Source organism: Microtus pennsylvanicus, chromosome 18 (genome assembly GCF_037038515.1).
Source record: "Microtus pennsylvanicus isolate mMicPen1 chromosome 18, mMicPen1.hap1, whole genome shotgun sequence".
Classification (NCBI taxonomy): Eukaryota; Metazoa; Chordata; class Mammalia; order Rodentia; family Cricetidae; genus Microtus; species Microtus pennsylvanicus.
Window position 1 is genome coordinate 41,761,753 of NC_134596.1, and position 19,805 is coordinate 41,781,557.

General features: G+C 51.7%; 1 protein-coding gene across 1 annotated transcript in view; it reads right to left on the reverse strand.

Moving 5' to 3' along the window:
* Positions 1-8,963: 8,963 nt before the first annotated feature.
* Dgat2 (diacylglycerol O-acyltransferase 2) overlaps positions 8,964-19,805 on the reverse strand; it is a 28,241-nt gene continuing 17,399 nt past the window's right edge. Inside the window, exons 3-8 of the mRNA XM_075952651.1 lie at positions 17,894-18,001; positions 17,536-17,606; positions 13,246-13,450; positions 12,606-12,780; positions 11,426-11,628; positions 8,964-10,086 (exon numbers count right to left, since the gene is read on the reverse strand). Coding sequence (XP_075808766.1) covers positions 9,932-10,086; positions 11,426-11,628; positions 12,606-12,780; positions 13,246-13,450; positions 17,536-17,606; positions 17,894-18,001 — 917 coding nt within the window. The 3' untranslated portion in view covers positions 8,964-9,931. The remainder of the gene's footprint in view (positions 10,087-11,425; positions 11,629-12,605; positions 12,781-13,245; positions 13,451-17,535; positions 17,607-17,893; positions 18,002-19,805) is intronic.

The window sequence follows — 19,805 nt, forward strand, 5'->3', positions numbered from 1 at the left end:
GGAGGGCGGGGGACCAGCTTGGCACCAAGGAGTCGGGGATGGATGGTCTGTCTTGCCCGAGTGTTCGCATCCACTTACCAAAAGGCCGTGCGTTATGGTTGAGAAGGGAGCCGCCACCGTGAGAGCACGGAGACCGGAGATCCATCGAGCAGCTCTTCAACGACCGACTCAGACCCACAAGTCCACGCCCCTTCTATCTTCTAGTACTAGTAAGCTTAGCCACGACGTGTGCCAGCCACTCAGGAGGCTGTCTCACCTCCGCGGGTGGGTTGCTTACGCTCTGCCTAAAAAGACTTTTACTGCTGGTGACTAAAGCTTGCTTAGCCATCATATTTCTGCTGTGGCAGGAGTCCTTTCTTCAGAAAGACTTCGCTCACCTCTCTGGGACTCCGAATTAGGGACCTTGCCTCGACCACCATCCAGTTGATTCTATTGTGTTGTCTTTGTTTTGTGGGGGTGAGGACGGCTGAGACACGGCGCGCCTGGTACTCACCATGTAGCTCAGTCTGCCTCAGCTCCCCACCCCAGTGCTGGGATCACAAGTGTGTGCCACTACACCTACCTCCACTTTGTCTTTTAACAGGCATTTACCACACACAAACTGCCACTTTGCCTCTCTGAACAAACATGCACGCGTGAATTCCTCACCCAGAGGACCTTGTCTGATTCCTCCCTGGATCCACATTGCCTGCGGAGAATAAGAAAATGGAGGTGAGGGTACAGCTCAGGCGCCCTCTCTTTCCTGAGGACTGCTTTGATCCTAGGAGCAGCTATCGCCGTTGCGTCTATAAGTAGCTCTGACTCATTTTGCAGGATATTGATCTTCCCTCTCCCCTTAGAGTGTGAATTTCTCCACCACCTGGACCAATATAGCAGAAAGAACACAGTGTTCAGAGCAGAGAGGCAGACACAACAGGAAGCAGGCAATTTGGGATTCTGACGGCCACCTTCGAGCGATGTCGCTGAGCAGGTCAGCTCCCCAGTGTCTAATTTATACATCTGTAGAATAGTAATAGTGTCATTGTGGGTGCTAGATAGGCCAATGTATGTGCCCATGAACCTTAGGGTATAATAGATGGATCTAGAATCTTTCACTGGCCGAGCGGTGGTGGCACACGCCTTTAATCTCAGCTCTTGGGATGCAGAGGCAGGTGGATTTCTGTAAGTTCATAGGCCAGCCTGGTCTACAAGAGTTAGTTCCAAGACAGTGCTGTTACACAGAGAAACCTTGTCTCGAAAAATAAAAAATAAAAAAAAATTCTTTTTTTTTCTGGGTGGGAGGGCGTATAAGTGCAGTGGTTGAGTAGATGCTTGGGTTCAACTCCTAGCACCATTATTAAAAGTTGATGTGTGTATTACACGTTGGCATGTGCCCAGGTGTGCATGCATTTGTGTGTGTGCGTGAAGAGATCAGAGTTCAATCTCCAGTATTGTTCATCAGGAACCATCCCCCATGTGTTCTGAGACAGAGTCCCTCACTAGCCTGAAACCTACCAAGTAGGGCAAGGATGGCCGGTCAGGATCCTCCTGTCTCTGCCTCCCCAGTCCTGGGATTAAAGGTATGCACTGGCATGCCCAGCGTTTTTATTAAGATGCTGGAGCTGGAACTCGGGCCTTCATGGTTGTTTAGTGAGGGCTTTACCAACTGAGCTATCTCCGCAGCACCTCCCCCGCTTCTTAAAATAGAAGGCAAGCGTATTAACTTTCAGGGGAAGACGAATTGCATCTGAGCTGCTTCGATGCCGGTCTCCTGTTTTGAGACATTGAGCAGTTCCTCATGGTCGGAGCCCCAGTGTAGGGTCAGGTGTCTGTTGAGAAATGAGTTATTGGGAAATTCCAAATTGTACCTAGCTCAACCCACACAGTGCCAAGACCCAGTGGAATTTCACAGAAAACATATTTCTGTTTCTGAGCTGTGCTTGTTTGCCAAGGCTGCCGTATCAAATTACCACAAACTCGGGAGCTGAAAGCAACAGAAATGTATTCTCCCACAGTTTGGGGTGTCGTTCCTCCTTGCTCTTCCAGCGTCTGTTGGCTCTCAGACTTCCCTGGCTGCACAATCCCGGTCTTTGTCTCCTCCTGACCCTCTTCCCCTTCTTCCGGTGTCTTCTTTCTCTTATCAAGACATTGACATTGAGTTTAGATGCCCTGTCCAGACTGCATCTTGAGATTCTTCGTTCAGTGGCATCTGCAGAGCCAGGCAGGGTAGCTAGCTTATGCAGTACTCAGATGGTTGCCGTGAGTGGACCACACAGTGAGTTCCAGGCCAGCTACATGGGCTTATAGAATAAGACCCTATCTCAAAAATTAAAAGATAAAAGGAAGAGAAGGAGAGAAGAAAATAAATATATATGTAACTATTCCCAAATATAGTTATGATCACAGGTTCAAATGATTTGACTATCTGGGCTGTCATTCAGCCTACAACAAAAGTAACAAGAAAAGAGTTTGTGGTCCAACAAGCTGGCTCAGCAGGTAAAGGTGCTTGCTGCCAAGCCCGAGGATCCGAGTTCCATCCCTGGAACCCACCTGGCAGAGGGAGAGAACTCATCCCCATAAGTTGCCCCCTGACTCGCGGGAGCCCGCCTGCAGCATGTAGGAGCCCACACACATAAACATCAATACATACATATAAATGTACAAAAGAAAAATGGGCCCACAGAGGGAACACAGAAACACTTCGTCTTCCTTCGGGGCTCCCTTCTGTCAGCTACTTTTGTTGCTTGATTCACTCAAACACATCCAGAGAACTCCTCTGCTAGGTCCCGGGAAATCAGACTCTTCCCGAGCCAGCTCCTTGGAGAAGGGTCCAATAAGCGATGAGTCACGAGCTGAGCTACTACTCGTGTTTGTACCTAGTGCTGAATGAAACCCAAGGACAGTGGCGCCCAGACAAACTTCGCAGTGGCAGGGACAGCTAATCCAGTGTTCTGAAGAAGCAATGAGAGGGGAGAGCGCATTTCCGCAAAGGCCATCTTCCCACAATCCTTCACGGGGTTCAGCACCTCGCAGGCTGCCTGCTGGATACCGGAAATGCCTCCCTCAAATGCATGGCCCTTCTCAGACTTCTCAGCCCGCTTCACTCAAGCCCCAGAGGGAAACTCAGCTTGCTGCCTGCGAAGTATTAAAGAAAATGCATATCAGTCATGGCGGATAGTGCCTCGGAAACAGCACGTGTTCAAGAAACACGTCCGGTAATTATTTTCATATATGCCGTTTTATCCTGAAACACTTTGTCTTCTTTGGAACTTTGCAATATGACCATTTCAACATGAAAAAATCGTTCAAATTGCTTGGAATTATCGTGGTATTTATACAGCCATGTGTGTGTTTACCAGGGAAACATGCAACCAAGTCAGTGGTTCTCAATCTTCCCAATGTGGTGACCCCTTACTACAGTTCCTCATGTCGTGGCGGACCCCCAACCGTAAAAATGATTTTCACTTTGACTTCATAGCTGCAATTTTGCCAGTGTTGTGAATCATAATGTGGATATCCTGTATGCGACCCCGGGGGAAGGGGTCACGACCCAGAGATTGAGAACCGCTGATCTAAGTGGCCAAGTCCAGCCTACCTGCCAGGGCAGGAAAGTTAAAGGTCAGGGGGTAACAATGTGACTGACTCTTCGGAGGCCAGAGGGGAACCGTTTGAAAGCTCGGTGTCTTAGTTACCCTTCTATCACTGTGATAAAACACCACGACCAAAGCAACTTACCAAGGAAAGCATTGAATAGGGCTTATGGGCTCAAAGGGTTCGAGTCCACGACGGCAGAGCAAGGTACAGCTGAGAGCTCATGTCTTGATTCACAACCAGAGTCAGGGAGAGAAAGAGCAGGGATGCGGTCTTTCCAAACCTCAAAGCCTGCCCCTAGTGACACACATCCTCCAGCAAAGTCACACTTCCTGTTCCTTCCCATACAGTTCCAACAGCTGGGGACCAAATATTCAGATGTATGAGCCTATGGAGGCCATTCTCACTCAACCCAAACTCAGTCAAATTAAATGTATCACCTCCTCTGCACGCCCTCATGGCTGCCTGGCATGTCTTTACAGGTTTATCCATGTGTCCAGCTATGCTGGGTAGGGTGAGTTAGTCACCTTCGCTCTGGGTTTTCTCTCTGAGTCCCCAGCACCCAGACATGATGGAGGCTTCACAAGCATCATTGAGGAGATGACGAAATGAAGCCAGCGAGTGAATGGATGGAGGCTTGAGTGTTGGGATCACGCAGGGGCCTCGTGCGTTAGCTATGGATGGAGGCTTGAGTGTTGGGATCACGCAGGGCCTCGTGCGTTAGCTATGGACGGAGGCTTGAGTGTTGAGTTCACACAGGGCCTCGTGCGTTAGCTATGGATGGAGGCTTGAGTGTTGGGTTCATGCAGGGGCCTTGTGCGTTAGCTATGGACGGAGGCTTGAGTGTTGGGATCACGCGAGGGCCTCGTGCGTTAGCTATGGACAGAGGCTTGAGTGTTGGGATCACGCGAGGGCCTCATGCGTTAGCTATGATGGAGGCTTGAGTGTTGGGTTCACGCAGGGGCCTCGTGCGTTAGCTATGGACGGAGGCTTGAGTGTTGGGATCACGCGAGGGCCTCGTGCGTTAGCTATGGATGGAGGCTTGAGTGTTGGGATCACGCGAGGGCCTCGTGCGTTAACTATGGATGGAGGCTTGAGTGTTGGGTTCATGCAGGGGCCTCGTGAGTTAGCTATGGATGGAGGCTTGAGTGTTGAGTTCACGCAGGGGACGGAGGCTTGAGTGTTGGGTTCATGCAGGGGCCTCGTGCTCGTGCGTTAGTGACTCATTATGTCAGAACACCTGAAGACAGCCAATTCAACACAAGGCAGGGGTTATTTTTCCCGTTTCAGCCCCATTGCTTTGGGCCCATAGCAGCCACAGTGCATCAAGACAGGTGTGTGTGGCAGAGGAAGCTTGTTCTCTGCGCGACAGTCAAGACACAAAGAAAGGGAACTGAGAAAGGACAGGGTAACCAAATCTGCGTCAAGAGTGTATCTTCAGTGGGCTAACTTCCCTCACTAGGTCCTGCCTCCTGACCACCTCTCAAAAAAACCCAAATGAGCTGCCCTCAACGCGTGGGCCTCTGGGGTTACAGATCTAAACTGTAACACCTCCATGTCTCCCCCAAATGGAACAGACCAGAGAGAGGAAATAAACCTGTCACACAGAGAGCATACCCGAGCAGAGACTTGGGCTAGCTCCTGCAGTTCCATGGTCATAAACGTGCTGACGTGTGCCCAGGAGCTTGGGGACATGTGGCAAGCCAGAGAGGCAACAAATACCACATTGCAGGCATGTAGAAAGCCCAGTGCAGATCTAGCAAGAGGTGTCCAGAGAAAATATTCCTTAGGAATGGCCTTGGCCACGGTGAGGCCTGAAGGGCACAGAGGTGTCGGTTGTACAAAGGCTGGAGAGAGCAAGGGGAAGGGTAGAGACTGAAGGAACAGGGAGCACTGGCTTGAAGAAGGGGCATGGACCACAGAACCAAAGGGGGGCCAGGTGCAGTGGATGGGAAGCACTCAGCACTGAGGAGAAGTGAAAGAAGGGGGAGTCAGTTCTTTGTTTTTCAAGATAGAGTTTCTCTGTATAAATAACAGCCCTAGAACTTGCTTTGTAGATCAGGCAGGCCTTGAACTCACAGAGATCTGCCTGCCTCTGCCTCCCGAGTGCTGGGATTAAAAGCATGTGCTACCACCATGTATTACATGTATTACAAACTCTACATTCTACTTAATACACTGGGTTTCTTTTCATTTTCCGACATGCTCCCATACATCGGCTGCCTATGGTCGTTGCTGTGCTTCAAAGGCAGAATTAACACCATCACAGCTACCGTTTTCTGGTTAGGGCCCATGGGCTGAGCCCCAGGGTGAGCATTTTCAGCTGTCTGTCAGCTCTCTCAGTATTGCGTTACTCAGGAGTACAGATAAATACATATAAAGGTGCAGAAGCTGAGACCCTGTAAGTCACGTGACAGGGTGGTGCTGATGGTGTCTGCCAGGTCTTAGGTGAATGCAGCCCAACCTCAGTAGTCTATGATATTAGGAGTGAAGTAGGAAATAATTTTCAGGACTGTGGGAAAATTGGGGGGGCGCCTTTTTGAAATATGGGTGATTTGCCCCCAATGGTAATGTTTCAAGTGCCTAGAAACCAAGAGTGGTCTCTCCATCTCTGAAGGAAGAGGAAACAGGCAGTGAATGCTGATTGGCTGTGTGATGGAGATCCCTTGGCCCCTCTCCACCAACTTTCCCAGTAATAGATTCCATATAGTGGCTAAGTTTCTGTCGAGTCCTCCTACTCCATTTATCTGTAGCTGCTAGCTTAGAATAGAAGAAGCCAGGTGAGTGTCAAAACATAAGCCAGTCAGCCTTGCTATCTTTGCATTGGAACCAACATCAGCGCCGCCTTGTGGCCACGGGAAGAATCACGGAAATGACACTCCTCAGTAGGCTAAGGCAAACCTTCCCAACATTGACCCAGGGTCCCCCAGCTCTAGCTGAAGATGAGGCTGGCTCAGCTCTGGACACAGTGTTGTTAGATAGATGGTCCTGGGCAAGGAAACCCTTTATCCACACCGAGGTAGCTGAGTTTCCTAGTATACAGTAACACTCACTAATAGGAAATGCAATCCTTAGGAATGTTCTGGGGTGGCCGAGGTTACAGCCAGAGCTTAGCCTGGAGCCAGAGGCTTTTATATCTCTTGTTGGGTTGGCTGCACACCGGGACTGGTACTAGAAATTTGGCGTGGGCCTGAGGCTCTCACCAGAAAATAGGCCTTGCCACCACCAGAAGGAAATGGCTGGCTTCTGGCCTGAGCTTTTTCATGTTCTTGAGGACTGTCTGGTATAACAGAAGTCAGCAGGGGCTTCCTCTGTCCTCCCTGCCATCTGGAAACTGTAGAAATGACCTGCCTGTTCGCAACCCCTGGATCCTGAAAAGCAACAGAACAGGGCAGGGTCGCCCCATCTTTGTGCTGGCTGCTCGGCCTGCCTCCCTCCCCCGGCAAACCTCTGCTGAGGCCCAGCTTAGCCACTGCATTTTCAAGGACTCCAGGTTGGGCTACAGGGTCTTCTGCAGCCCACCAGGCCTTCGGGCAGAGGGGATGCCCTGAGGCTGGGGGATGGCAAATGAGCAGTCAGGAGGTAGGAATGAGGTCTGTGGTCTAACGGCAGGATCTCTGGCTGCTGAGAAGCCCCCAACTGAAGGAACAAGGTCGCCTATTCTGAGAGTAAGCACAGGGAACTGTCTGAAGAGTTTGTGAAGACCCTTCCAGCTCTGCTGTTCTAGAACATGACCACAAACAGTGGTAACGTGCAACGAGGCTGCCTGGTCCTTGCCTCTCGGCGTTCCCCTCCTCCTCACCTCCAATGAAAGTGAGACTAGAAGGACATCATTCTTTGTGACAGAGTTGTGGCTTATATTGTTCTCTGCACACTGGCTCCTCTTACCGCTACGCCTGAGCAGTGAGTATACCTGTGGAAAGGTGTACAGGACAAGGATCTGTGAATGGTCTTCTGTCAAGTCAGTGGGGGGGGGGGGGTCTTGCCATCACCCACATGAACAAGGAAAGTGGATCTCTTCATCAGACTGAGATGTTTTTAGCCCTGGCCAACACTACCAAGACCTGGACTGTGGCCTTGGCAGGGATGGTAATCAGAGGGCCCAGTGTCTGCTTTAGGACGGTGGGGGCAAATGCTTGAAGTCATTACTATTTTCTCTTTCAAAAAAATTAGATGTATGGGTATTTTGCTTACGTGTGTCTGTTACACAGCTTGTGTGCCTTAGGCCCACAATTCTCCTAAGACAGGAGTTACAGTTGTAAGCATCCATGTGGATAATTCAAAATCGAACAAAGGCCTAAGCAGCCAAGGCCCTTAACCACAGAGCCATTCTCCAGAGCTCTAGTCATTTGATTTTGAACCCAGTTGTTACAAGGTCAGTAAAGGCCCAAGTCTAATGGAATCCGCAGAAAGTGGGCACTGCAGTGTGCCCTGTGCAGTAGGACAGATAGTGCGTAAGTGCAGTGGGCACTGCAGTGTGCCCTGTGCAGTAGGACAGATAGTGTGTAAGTGCAGTGGGCACTGCATCTGCCCTGTGCAGTAGGACAGATAGTGTGTAAGTGCAGTGGGCACTGCATCTGCCCTGTGCAGTAGGACAGATAGTGTGTAAGTGCAGTGGGCACTGCAGTGTGCCCTGTGCAGTAGGACAGATAGTGTGTAAGTGCAGTGGGCACTGCAGTGTGCCCTGTGCAGTAGGACAGATAGTGCGTAAGTGCAGTGGGCACTGCAGTGTGCCCTGTGCAGTAGGACAGATAGTGTGTAAGTGCAGTGGGCACTGCATCTGCCCTGTGCAGTAGGACAGATAGTGTGTAAGTGCAGTGGGCACTGCATCTGCCCTGTGCAGTAGGACAGATAGTGTGTAAGTGCAGTGGGCACTGCAGTGTGCCCTGTGCAGTAGGACAGATAGTGTGTAAGTGCAGTGGGCACTGCAGTGTGCCCTGTGCAGTAGGACAGATAGTGTGTAAGTGCAGTGGGCACTGCATCTGCCCTGTGCAGTAGGACAGATAGTGTGTAAGTGCAGTGGGCACTGCATCTGCCCTGTGCAGTAGGACAGATAGTGTGTAAGTGCAGTGGGCACTGCATCTGCCCTGTGCAGTAGGACAGATAGTGTGTAAGTGCAGTGGGCACTGCAGTGTGCCCTGTGCAGTAGGACAGATAGTGTGTAAGTGCAGTGGGCACTGCATCTGCCCTGTGCAGTAGGACAGATAGTGTGTAAGTGCAGTGGGCACTGCATCTGCCCTGTGCAGTAGGACAGATAGTGTGTAAGTGCAGTGGGCACTGCATCTGCCCTGTGCAGTAGGACAGATAGTGTGTAAGTGCAGTGGGCACTGCAGTGTGCCCTGTGCAGTAGGACAGATAGTGTATAAGTGAAGAATTGAACAATGACTCACAGGTAGTTCTTGTTTCCATTTATTAGTCTAGGAATATACAAAAGTGTGACATGGCACAACAATCTCATGGAAAGAAAACAGAATACACAGGAGGGGGGTGGCTCTCTTCCCTGGCCCAATGCCTCAGGAAGGCACACATGTGAGGCTTGGGTACAGGGCCTCCTGCCCTGGACCCAGTGTGCTACATCGAAAGCCAGGCCCCTTTTTGAATAGAAGAGAGACCCGTCCTCACACCAGACTTGGGGTGTGGCTCAGGAGAGCTCAGGCGGCTGAGAGAACATGTTCCAAGCCATGGCTGAGCTGTGCTGAATCTACGGTGCCAGCCTTCAGAGTAAAACCAGCCAACAGCAGCGAGATAACCCAAGACAGTACCTGTGGGACATCCTTGTCCCTAGCACAGTATACAGGAGGCCAGCATAGGCTCAGATTGGAGAAAAGGGGTAGGGTGAGGAGCAGAGAGGAGACTCCAGATGCTATCTGCCACCTTCCCCAAAGGGGGCCAACTCTGTTCTCTGCATCCTCCCCTTGGCAAGAAGAACCAGACCTTCAGTCACATGTGGGGTGGTGGGAATGGAGATGTTTGCTAAACACGGCCTCTGCCTCTTGAGAATCCCTGGAGCAAAGAGGATTATCTAAGTGGCCAAGTCATAAGGATTGTCCTTCCCCAGTTCAGCAGGGCCAGGTGTCTGTTGTTTGGGGAACCTTAGAAGGGGTGAATAAGAAACCATCAAGGCCCAGAAATGTCAGCCACCACCTTGTGCAGGACATACTAGACGTGAGAACTTAAAATACTGACTCACCCCTTCTTACAAAAGATCTAACATGGCAATGGTTTAACAAATTATAATTTCTTTTAAATAACCCACAGACACCCATGACGCTTCCAAATTTACAGAGCAAAATGCACTTGAGAACTTGGTAGAAAAGGATTCGCAGTCACTCCTTCCAGGAGCTGGACCCCACGGGCTGGGTCAGTTCACCTCCAGCACCTCTGTCTCCGGAAGGCCGAATTTGGTCTTGTGATTGTCAAAGAGCTTCACCAGGGCCTCCATGTACATGGCGTGGTACATGTCGATGTCCTTCTGGGTCGGGTACTCCAGCTTGGGGACGGTGATGGGCTCACCCACTGCAGAGAGGGCAGAGCTCTGGTTAGCAAATGTCACTGAGTATCCCATCCCTGGATGCCCAGAGTGATAGGAACCTGTGCTCCATGCTGACTATGCCCCTTGGTCCAGTTGAGAATACTAAGGCCTGGCAGCACGGCAAAGACCCCACCCAAGACTGTGGCCTCTGACTTGGGGGACCCAGCTCCACACTCTGCTAAGTTCCAATGTGAGGTGTAAGACCAAGCACAGGGCTTTGCTTTTGCTTATCCAGGACAAACTCTGCCCCTAGGAGCCTCAGTTTCCCCATCTGCCGCCGGGAATATCTCACAGACCTTTTCTAAGGATTCTAGGAAGATCAGAACATGCATGAGCAGCTGGTAAAGGCGTGTAGAGGGGAGAACACCCTCCTACATCCGTGCTTTGCTTTATTTTCTCATCCTGCTTCATGTTCAAGGCCAGCCCATACCACAGTCCCACCAGCACTGTTCTGAGCTTTCTGCCAGACACACACACCCGGCTCCACTGCCACCCTTCCAGTCCAGGGTACTGAAAGCTTCCAGTCTGGCCTCCTGCATTTGGTCCGTTCTAACCCTTTACCTTCCCCCTACCTAGCAGCCCCAGGGATCATTTAAGTTTATACATAAACGTAGTTCTCATTCCTCATCAAAAAAAAAAAAACTCTTAGAAGCAGGCAGAGATGATTGCAGAAAGCCACAACTGGTCGAAATTTGATCCTGGGACGCTCAGTCCTGACTAACACATCTACAACATAACCCCTATGCCTAAGGCTCAGGGAACATATCAGAAGAGACAGGCTGTAAGACTGTACAAGCCAGAGGATCAGGAGTCTGCTGAGGGATTCTGTCTCCTGAAAACGACAGAGAAGCTACAACCATGATACTTCAACAATATGGCTGCCTGAACAAGACTTTTATTTTGAAACAGGGTCTCGTTATGTAGCCCTAGCTGGCCTGGAACTGGCTGTATAGACCAACTGGCCTCAAACTTGCAGCAATCCTCCTGTCTCTGCCTTCCACATTGGGATTACAGGTTTGTGTGACTATTCCTGGCTCTTCTTCCCCTTTGCTGCTGAGAATTCCCATCAGCCAGCAGTCTAAGAGCTGTCTCCTGCGCAGGCCCTCTCTGAAGAGCAGAGGGGCACATAATCCCTACAGCACCCTTGTTACAGCCACGCGGTCTCCGCGGCAACATTCTCCTAACAGGTTTGTATTCACCACTGCGTGGCTCATCGCAATAGCTCGGCCTCCACCCCCCTCATCACTCCCTCCAGTACCCAACTCCAGATCCTTAGGACAAGGACTCATCTGAGCCAGGTGACCATGCAGGCTAGGGACTCACCAACAGTGGTGATAGGCTTGGAGTAGGGCACCAGCCCCCAGGTGTCAGAGGAGAAGAGGCCTCGGCCATGGAAGATGCACGGGGCGAAACCAATATACTTCTGGAACTTCTTCTGGACCCAGCGGCCCCAGGAGCCTTCCTCAAAGATCACCTGCTTGTACACCTCATTCTCTCCAAAGGAATAGGTGGGAACCAGATCGGCTCTGGAAGAGAGAGGCCCAGATTAGCCAGACCCCAGTCACTGGGCCTGGCCCTGCTGTTTGTCTCTCCAGCGGAACCCAATCCCTCAGCCGGATTCAGCTCATCTCACAGCAGAGCACACTATCTGCCCTGCCCCTCCTATCACTGGTCTGGCCTGACTTGACAGCAGACTGTAAAAAAGCCTCTCCTGAACCCCGGGGAGATTCTGGGACACAGAGCTCTGCCCACGGCCGTGCTCCAAGACTCACGGAACATGGCTGTGATAGAACTCTCTCCCTGCCCTCAATGACTTGGACCGTGTTGCTGCCGTTCATCTCTCTCACAAAAGTCCATCGTTCTAGGACCGTACTCCAAGGTCTCCCAGAGTTGAGATGCGGGAGAAAAGCAACTTGGCTCCAGACTCCAGTTCTGCCCCCAGAGCATCCCCTGCAGTAGAAAGAGGGCACTCAAGTCTCCTCACCCGCTAGGAAGTCTAGGAGCCTAGAAGGTAGATTTGCTTCTCAAGCAGATATGTCCCCTGGTTTGCTAAAAATACCAGGATTCCAAGCTGCCAGCACTCTCCAATAGGCAAGTTTTCCCTGATGCTTCAAGTGATGCCATTTCCTTCCTGGTCTCTTGCTCCCTTTGGCTGTGTGTGTGTGTGTGTGTGTGTGTGTGTGTGTGTGTCCCCATGCGTGTGCATACACATGCTGAGGACTGAACCCAGGGTTCACACAAACCAAATATTTGCTCTACCACTGAGTCTCACATCTCTGACCCTGTAAGTGGTAAGTTTTCTCATATGTTCTAAATATAAGCTTGGCCTCTCAGTGACTTGCAAGTGTCCAGGGACAGGCCACACACATCTTTGCACTGCCCATACTTGGACAAGTGAAGCCATGCAGCGTGGACTCCAACCTCTTTCACTGCCTCCCTGGGTTCTGGTTGTTGGGCATCTGGGCACGGGCATTGTTCTGGAGATGCGTGCACAGGCACTTACCCGTGGCGCAGGGCCAGCTTCACAAAGCCCTTGCGGTTCCGCAGGGTGACTGCGTTCTTGCCAGGCATGGAACTCAGGGACTCGGCTGCACCTCCCACCACGATGATGATAGCATTGCCACTCCCGTTCTTTGAAAGCAAGTAGTCTATGGTGTCTCGATTGACGGGGCAGATGCCTGGGTGAGGGGAATGCACAATCAGGCCTGCTCACAGATGCATTCATTCCCTACCCTTATATACCACCAAGGATAAAATAAAAACCGCTATAGACGGATCCCAGACCTGTTACCCTCTTGGAAGATACATGATCCTTCCTCCCTAAGCAATTCATTTCTCCTAAATTCAGTTTACTTATCGATAAAATGTGGGCAATGGTATGAAAGCCAAGCTGGTGGGGACCGTGGGTGGGCAGACATGGACAATCGGCAGCACAGTGGCTGGTATCTAGAGGTGGGAGGAGGTCCTTGAGGTGTCATCCACGGCAAATCCAGACCTAGCATATCTACTGCAGGCTGTCTCTACCTGCATGGGACCAGCACCTCATGGGAAGGGCACTCCAGTTCCCTCCATCGCTTTGCTCAATGGGGAGGCGCAGGTCTTGACCGCAGAGCCCAGCAGGAGCAGCTGAAGTGGACTCTTACCTCCAGACATCAAGTACTCCCGAAGGACAGGCATCCGGAAGTTGCCAGCCAACGTGGCCAAGTAGGGTCTTATGCCGGGAAACTTCTTGCTAACTTCGGTCGCCTCCGTGCTGAAGTTGCAGAAGGCACCCAGGCCCATGATGCCATGGGGATGGTACCCAAAGATATAGTTCCTGGTGGTCAGCAGGTTGTGCGTCTTCACCAGCTATAAGGAAACGTGTGTTAGAACCGGCTGGGAGAGGAGGATGCCCACCAGGGGGGAAGGAACCTGAAGTTTCACGCCCTGATGTACTAGGAGCCCAAAAGGCTGCAGCCAAGCCTGTCCCCAGACCCAGTGGCTGGCAGCTGCTGGGCTAGGAGTCCCTGGCTGGATGCTTGTATTCTTCTTTCCCAGCCAAACACAGTCCAAACCTATTAATTCATGTTCAACCAGACTTCTGCCTTCCTGCTCCTAGGCTTTTTACCACGGTGACTCCCCTAAAACCCACACCCAAGCTGGACCTTCAGCCTTCAGTGGGTACAGTCTAGATTCTGAGTTTGGCAAGGAGAGCCATGGCTTCAGGTCTCCCACTAAGACTTTCATTGTCACTGCACACTGCAGAATCTTCAGCAGCTCAGAGGACAAGCCCACACAGCCCACCTCCCACCTCTTTATAGTCTAGTGTGGACAAAAGGATGGTATAGCCAGACCAATTCAGAATTTTTGCCAAGCAGCTAGGCTCAGCTCAGGTTCTCAAACAGGCAGGCAGGGCTATGTGGCTGTGGCAGCTGGGTGATCTGAACTTCCTACTGTCAACAAAGCTGTCCTGTTGATAACTGGCTTCCTGAGGGTCCACCACCTGCCCTGAGGCTGGCTAAGTACCTGCAAAACCCCAAGCAAGAAGCACAATGGGGACGGAGTTCTGGGAGGGAGGGAGAAGGGGGGTTTCTATCCTGGAACTCACTCTGAGGACCAGGCTGGCCTCAAACTCACAGAAATCCACCTGCCTCTGCCTCCCAAGTGCTGGGGTTAAAGGCATGTGCCACCACTGCCATAATTCTTAAGTATAGGAAAGTTTAAAAAAAAAAGTCTGCATTCATTTTTCATTCTATAGAAATAAACCTACTTAAACAGAAACAGGCCTTTCTTTTAAAAAAAAATCATAAAATTCCAGATTACTCTAGTCTATGGTAGTGAGTTCCAGGCAAGCCAGAGCTATACAATGAGATCCTGTCAATAATCATAATCATATCAAAACATCCCCCAAGAATGAGGCTGCAGCATCAGTGCTGTCTCTAGGGAATATGTCCTGTCTAGCTTATCAGGATCCTCAGTACCACTCTCCTCAAAGCTGCACACCCATCCCTGGGCCACTGTCAATCCACATGACAGTGCTCACTCGGATCCTGACTGACAGACTCCTAGAGTGGCGCTTTAATAAAAAGCCTCTTCTCATATTTCCAACAGCTTTTTTTTTTGTAAAATAAATTTCCAGAAGTGCAGTTCCTGAGTTGAGGCTGCCCTGCCTCAGAGAGCGGCATTCACACACACCCCCACTTAAGTGCGTGCCTGTACCCATCCCTGCACTGGCACAGAGTCCCTAACGACTGGACGAATATTAAAAGACCACATTTTCCTTTACTCCAATATAGGAACTCTTAGGTGAGTAAAGGGTCCTTCTGCTCAGTTGGGAGAAGAGGATTGTTGCTGATGGCAGGGTAAGATGGAGGAACGGGAGGACGGAACGGGGCATGCGGGCTCTGCGGCTGTGGTGGAAATGTGAACACGCCTCCCTGGTGTCACACCCCTGGTGTACAGGGCACTTGTACTTTCCTCACTTTGCCTTTGGCAAGCAGGTTAATGCTGTCTGGAAAACAACTCTCAGCTGCCCCGCCAGGGCCGAGGTGGAGAGTAAGAGACCCCCGAGGAGCAGAGCGCATGAACTGTGCAAGGCTGCAGCTGTGCTCTGTCCGCCCCGCTGGCTCTTGGTGAATCAAGGCACTGAGGGAGGAGCTGGGCAACCAGCACTGGGTTAGAAACTCTCTGGAGCAAAAGTACAGACTGGACGGGAGCCCCCGACTATCTAGGTTGTTTCCGGGGAAGTCACAGTGAGCCAGCTCCACGGCTGCACAAGGCCACTCCAGTTTCACTTCTCCCTGAACACTCACTTCTTAGGAACCTAACTGGCTCTTTAATAATTCCCTCCCTCCCGAAGGCTCTTATCTGATGGGACACGTGGTTTATAAAGTCCTTGGGACACTGTACAGGTTAATGGCCCCGGGCAGTACCAACAGAGACATTGGCAATAGCTTTGATCTGTCTTCACGACACTGCTCTTCCCAACTGGACAGAATGTCCACTCTGCAGGGAGGGCGAAGGTCACTGCTGCTGACTGTTCTGTTGACATGCCTGCTGGGTGGGAAAGTCCCAGCCCAGCGGTGTTCAGGCCATGCTGGTGAGCGTCACCCTGGGCAGATTCCTGGCAGGTCACTCCCAACATCCTGCTCCCAGGCCAGGCTTATTCTACTCGTAGCCCCGTACAGCGAAACACACCCAGTTCCAGAGAACAGCAGTAGCTTGCCTAGGCAGGGCATAGCAGCACAGTGTCTTGTGAACCAGGTACAGTCCGTCTTCTCTGGGCCTCAGTCTACACATCGATGAAATCAGACAGTTGGAAAGATGGCCGATTTGAAGCCCAGAGAGCCTTTCCTAATCTCCAAAGGTCTTGTCTACCCTTCAGGGAGAGGAACCCCAGGACGTGGGCCACTTCTGTTATAGACGACCGTAGTTCCAGTAGCTGCTGAAGGAGCCAGCCCTACCACTCCAAAAAGGGATGCCCTTTGGGTCAGCTAGATGACTCTGGAGAAGGGAGCTCCAAGTAAGAGAAATGGAGACGGGGTACATAACCCACGGTAGAACCTCAGGAAAAAGGGGTGGAGCAGGCAGGTCACACAGCTCTCAGGCACAGATTATTAGACCTGTCATCAAGGGCAAGGGGCAGAGGAACCTCAATGGGCATCTTCACAGATGTCTGCCCTGCACCTCAACAGAACAGAGACAGTGAGAACACAGGGCTCGGCTGGGTTTTTTTTTTTAATTTAAAGGTTTATTTATTTATTTATTTGAGCAGAGTTATATAGCTCTGGAACTATGTATGTAGCCTGGAACTTTGCTATGTAGGCCAGGTTGACCTTAAACCTACAGAAATGCAGCTGCCTTTGCCTAAGATTAAAGGTATGTGCCACCACAGCCCACTAGATTTATTTTCATTTTACATGTATGGGTGTTTTACCCACATGTATGTCTGTGTACCATGTATGTGCAGTGCTCTCAAAGGCCAGAAGAAGGCACTGGATCCTCTGGAACTGGAGTTACAGATGGTTATTAGCTGCCATGTAGGTGCTGGGATTTGAACCTAGGTTCTCTGGAAGAGCAGCCAGACACCTTAACCACTGAGCCATCTCTCCAGTCCATCATTTGGGTCTTTTGAAAGGGTAAAGATCGGTAAAACAGCTGAATGCTTAGATCTCAGCAGCCATCCCTTGCTGGGAGAGGGGAGCTACTAGCCTGCAGGAGGCTTCCTGAGGGCACAGTGGCAGAAGACACAGCACCTGGGGCAGAGAGACAGAGCCAGGCAGACCCAGGAGCATCTCCCGTTTGCAGCGGAGACAAATGGTGCTCAGTAGAGCTGAGAAAGCTACACAGAGAGTGAGAGGGAATACAGTCGATTCGTTAGGCTGACCGTAAGCCCAGGGCTAACGCTCCGTCACCCACGCCCTAGCGAAGAGCCCAGCACTAGACAGACCCCCAAATGGCAGGTCGGTAAAAGGAACAGCAGAGCCAGCTCTTAAACCCTGGTTCCAACAGTCAAGCAGGTTCGGGAAGAGAGATCTGGGGCCAAGTCCCTCCCCAAGGAATGAGCAGTTAGGAATCTAGGAGGACCCTGGGCTGCATGAGGGCCTGGCACTGCTGCCATGGGCTCGCTGGACATCTCGAGCAAGACTTTGGCCCTCTGGGGAGGGAAGCCTAACTGCAGGGGACAGGAAAGTCATAGGAATGCTGGCAGTATGCAGAGTTTGTGCACAGCCTAGGCCACTCCCACAACACAGGGCAGGGGAGGAATGCGGGGCCACCTGACCACCCAGGCAGCTCGCCTGGTGTCAAGGACTGACTCACAACAACATCAAGCACACCAGTCTGCGTCACACACGGACACTTTCACACGGACACACTGCCCCCGTTTTCAGTGCTGTCACAGTTCATATTTCCATCTACTCCTGTCCTCCCAGGACAGCACACCACGTCTTTACCTGGATGGGAAAGTAGTCTCGGAAATAACGCCACACGGCCCAGTTCCGCACCCACTGCGATCTCCTGCCACCTTCCAGGAAACAAAGCACAGTGTTGGGAAGGAGCAGGTGGAAGGGACATTTGAAGGATGCAGGCGAGACACAGCCAGTGTGAACCCCCCAGGGGAGGTGTCTGCCAGCCCACACGGCATTTCTGCACCTGCCCAGTGTGCCCCTTCCCACATACATTCCCTCTGCCCTCCCTAATGAAGGGTGAGCTCCTGTGAAGACGCCTGAAATGGCGCCCAGCCCAGCACCCAGGAGGAGGGGCTGCAGCCCAGCAGAGGGAGGAACACAAGCAGCAGACCCAGACCTTTACCTTTCTTGGGCGTGTTCCAGTCAAAGGCCAGCCAGGTGAAGTAGAGCACAGCTAACAGCCAGCAGTCGGTGCAGAAGGTGTACATGAGAATAACACTGCAAGCCACTCCTGGGGGAGGTGAGACAACAGGTCAGGCTCCCAGTCCTCCCGGCTGAGGCATGGCTTCCCCAGCACTAACCTAGGCAGAGGTCCAGATGCCCAGGCACTGGGAGAGGTTCATGGGTGGCTCAAGGAGGAGAAGCAGGGCCAACGGGCACAGGTGGGTCCTAGAGCTCGGGACACCTGGGCTTGAGCTGGCTAACATGGGGAGACTTCTGCTTCTTGTGAAACAATTCCTGATGTCTCCTCTTGCATGATCCCTTTGAGTCATTAAAGCATTGACTTTTCTGTTTTAGAAAACTTACTTGTCAGGACTGACTTGCCCAAGCTAACCCAGCAGGACAGAGGAGAGGCAGGGTTCAAACTCAGCCTTGGAAGCAAGATCACCAGAGGTGAGAAATCTCAGATTGTCACTGTGGGGTTAGGGTGGGGTAAAAGGGGGTTATCTGTCACAGGAGGGCTGTCCCCAGGCAGCCCCGGAGCAGAGACCGGACCCAGCAGGCCCCCCTCCTCAAACACTTAGAAAGACTCTCCTGGGACACCTATTTGTGGTAACTGTCCTCGGGGCCAGCTGGCTGACCATAAGGCTGAATGGCCCGGCCCCAGGGGTAAGGAGAGCCAGCATCTCATGGTCCACCCCTAGATACGCTCACCAGGGCATCTCTTTCCAATTTTCATCCAGCCTTCCAGCCCCCTCAGATCCTTGTCCCCTCCACAGGTTTCTGAGTATCAAATCACCCGACCACACAATCCGAATTCTCCACACTGGAGGACTCATCTCTTCACCCTGGCATTAGACCCAACTGGGGAGGGGGCAGGGACTCAGGCTCTACAGAACTTTCCAAACACAGTGCTGAGCCTGTTTCAGATCTCCATGGGCTTGAGAGCAAGGAAACTGTGGGCCTCGCCATCCTCACTCCTGAACTGGCCTTCCCTTGGGACAGCTAGAACCGAGCTACAGTTACCAGACAACATCAAGCAGTTTCCTAAGACAACTTAGCAGTGGTACATACACCGGAGTTGAGTCTTGGGGAGCATCTGCACCCCACACACCCTGCTGAAGATAGTGTGGGTCCCTAAGGCAGCTGGAAAAACAGTCCTGATCATATTTAGGCTGTATACAGTGCACAGCTCCAACAGTTTGCCCCAGGCCCTTCCCTGGTCCTAGAAGACCATTCCAGCCCCAGCCTCCACAGTGTCCAAGCAAAGATTCACTGCATTCCAGGTAGGCCAGGCAAGGCCCATGGCCTTCAGGAGGGGTGACGTGTGAATATTCTAAAGAACTTGCTGCCATCAGGGAGCCCAAACCCCAGTGCTGGGAGGCTGGTCACCATGGGGAGGAGTATCCATATGTACCTGCCCTGTCTGCATAGCTAAGACAGAGCAGTGAGTGACAGAAGCCCAAAGTCCTGGCCCTACACAGCTGGGGGCTGCCCCTGTCCTCTCAAATGTGCATTTTCTCTCACCACCGTTTCTCCTGTCCAACAGAGCTCAGTCCCTGAGTCCCTGAGCACCTTTAGAGCTAGAACAAGGTGAGATTACTTTCCAGCCCCAGCCACCAATATAGAAAGTTTTTTTTTTTTACGTAAGTCAAAGAAACAAAAAACAAAACAACAAACGAACAAAAAACAGAGCTGCCTGCTGGGTGTGGTAGCACATAGCACTCTGGAGGCAGAGGCAGGTGGATCTCTGTGAAGGGAGGCCAGCCTGGTCTACATACATACAGGCACAGGCCAACCAGGGCTACATAGTAAGCCCCTGTATCAAAAAACCTCTTGGAGGGTTGGGCAGGACAACCACCCCATAAAATGCC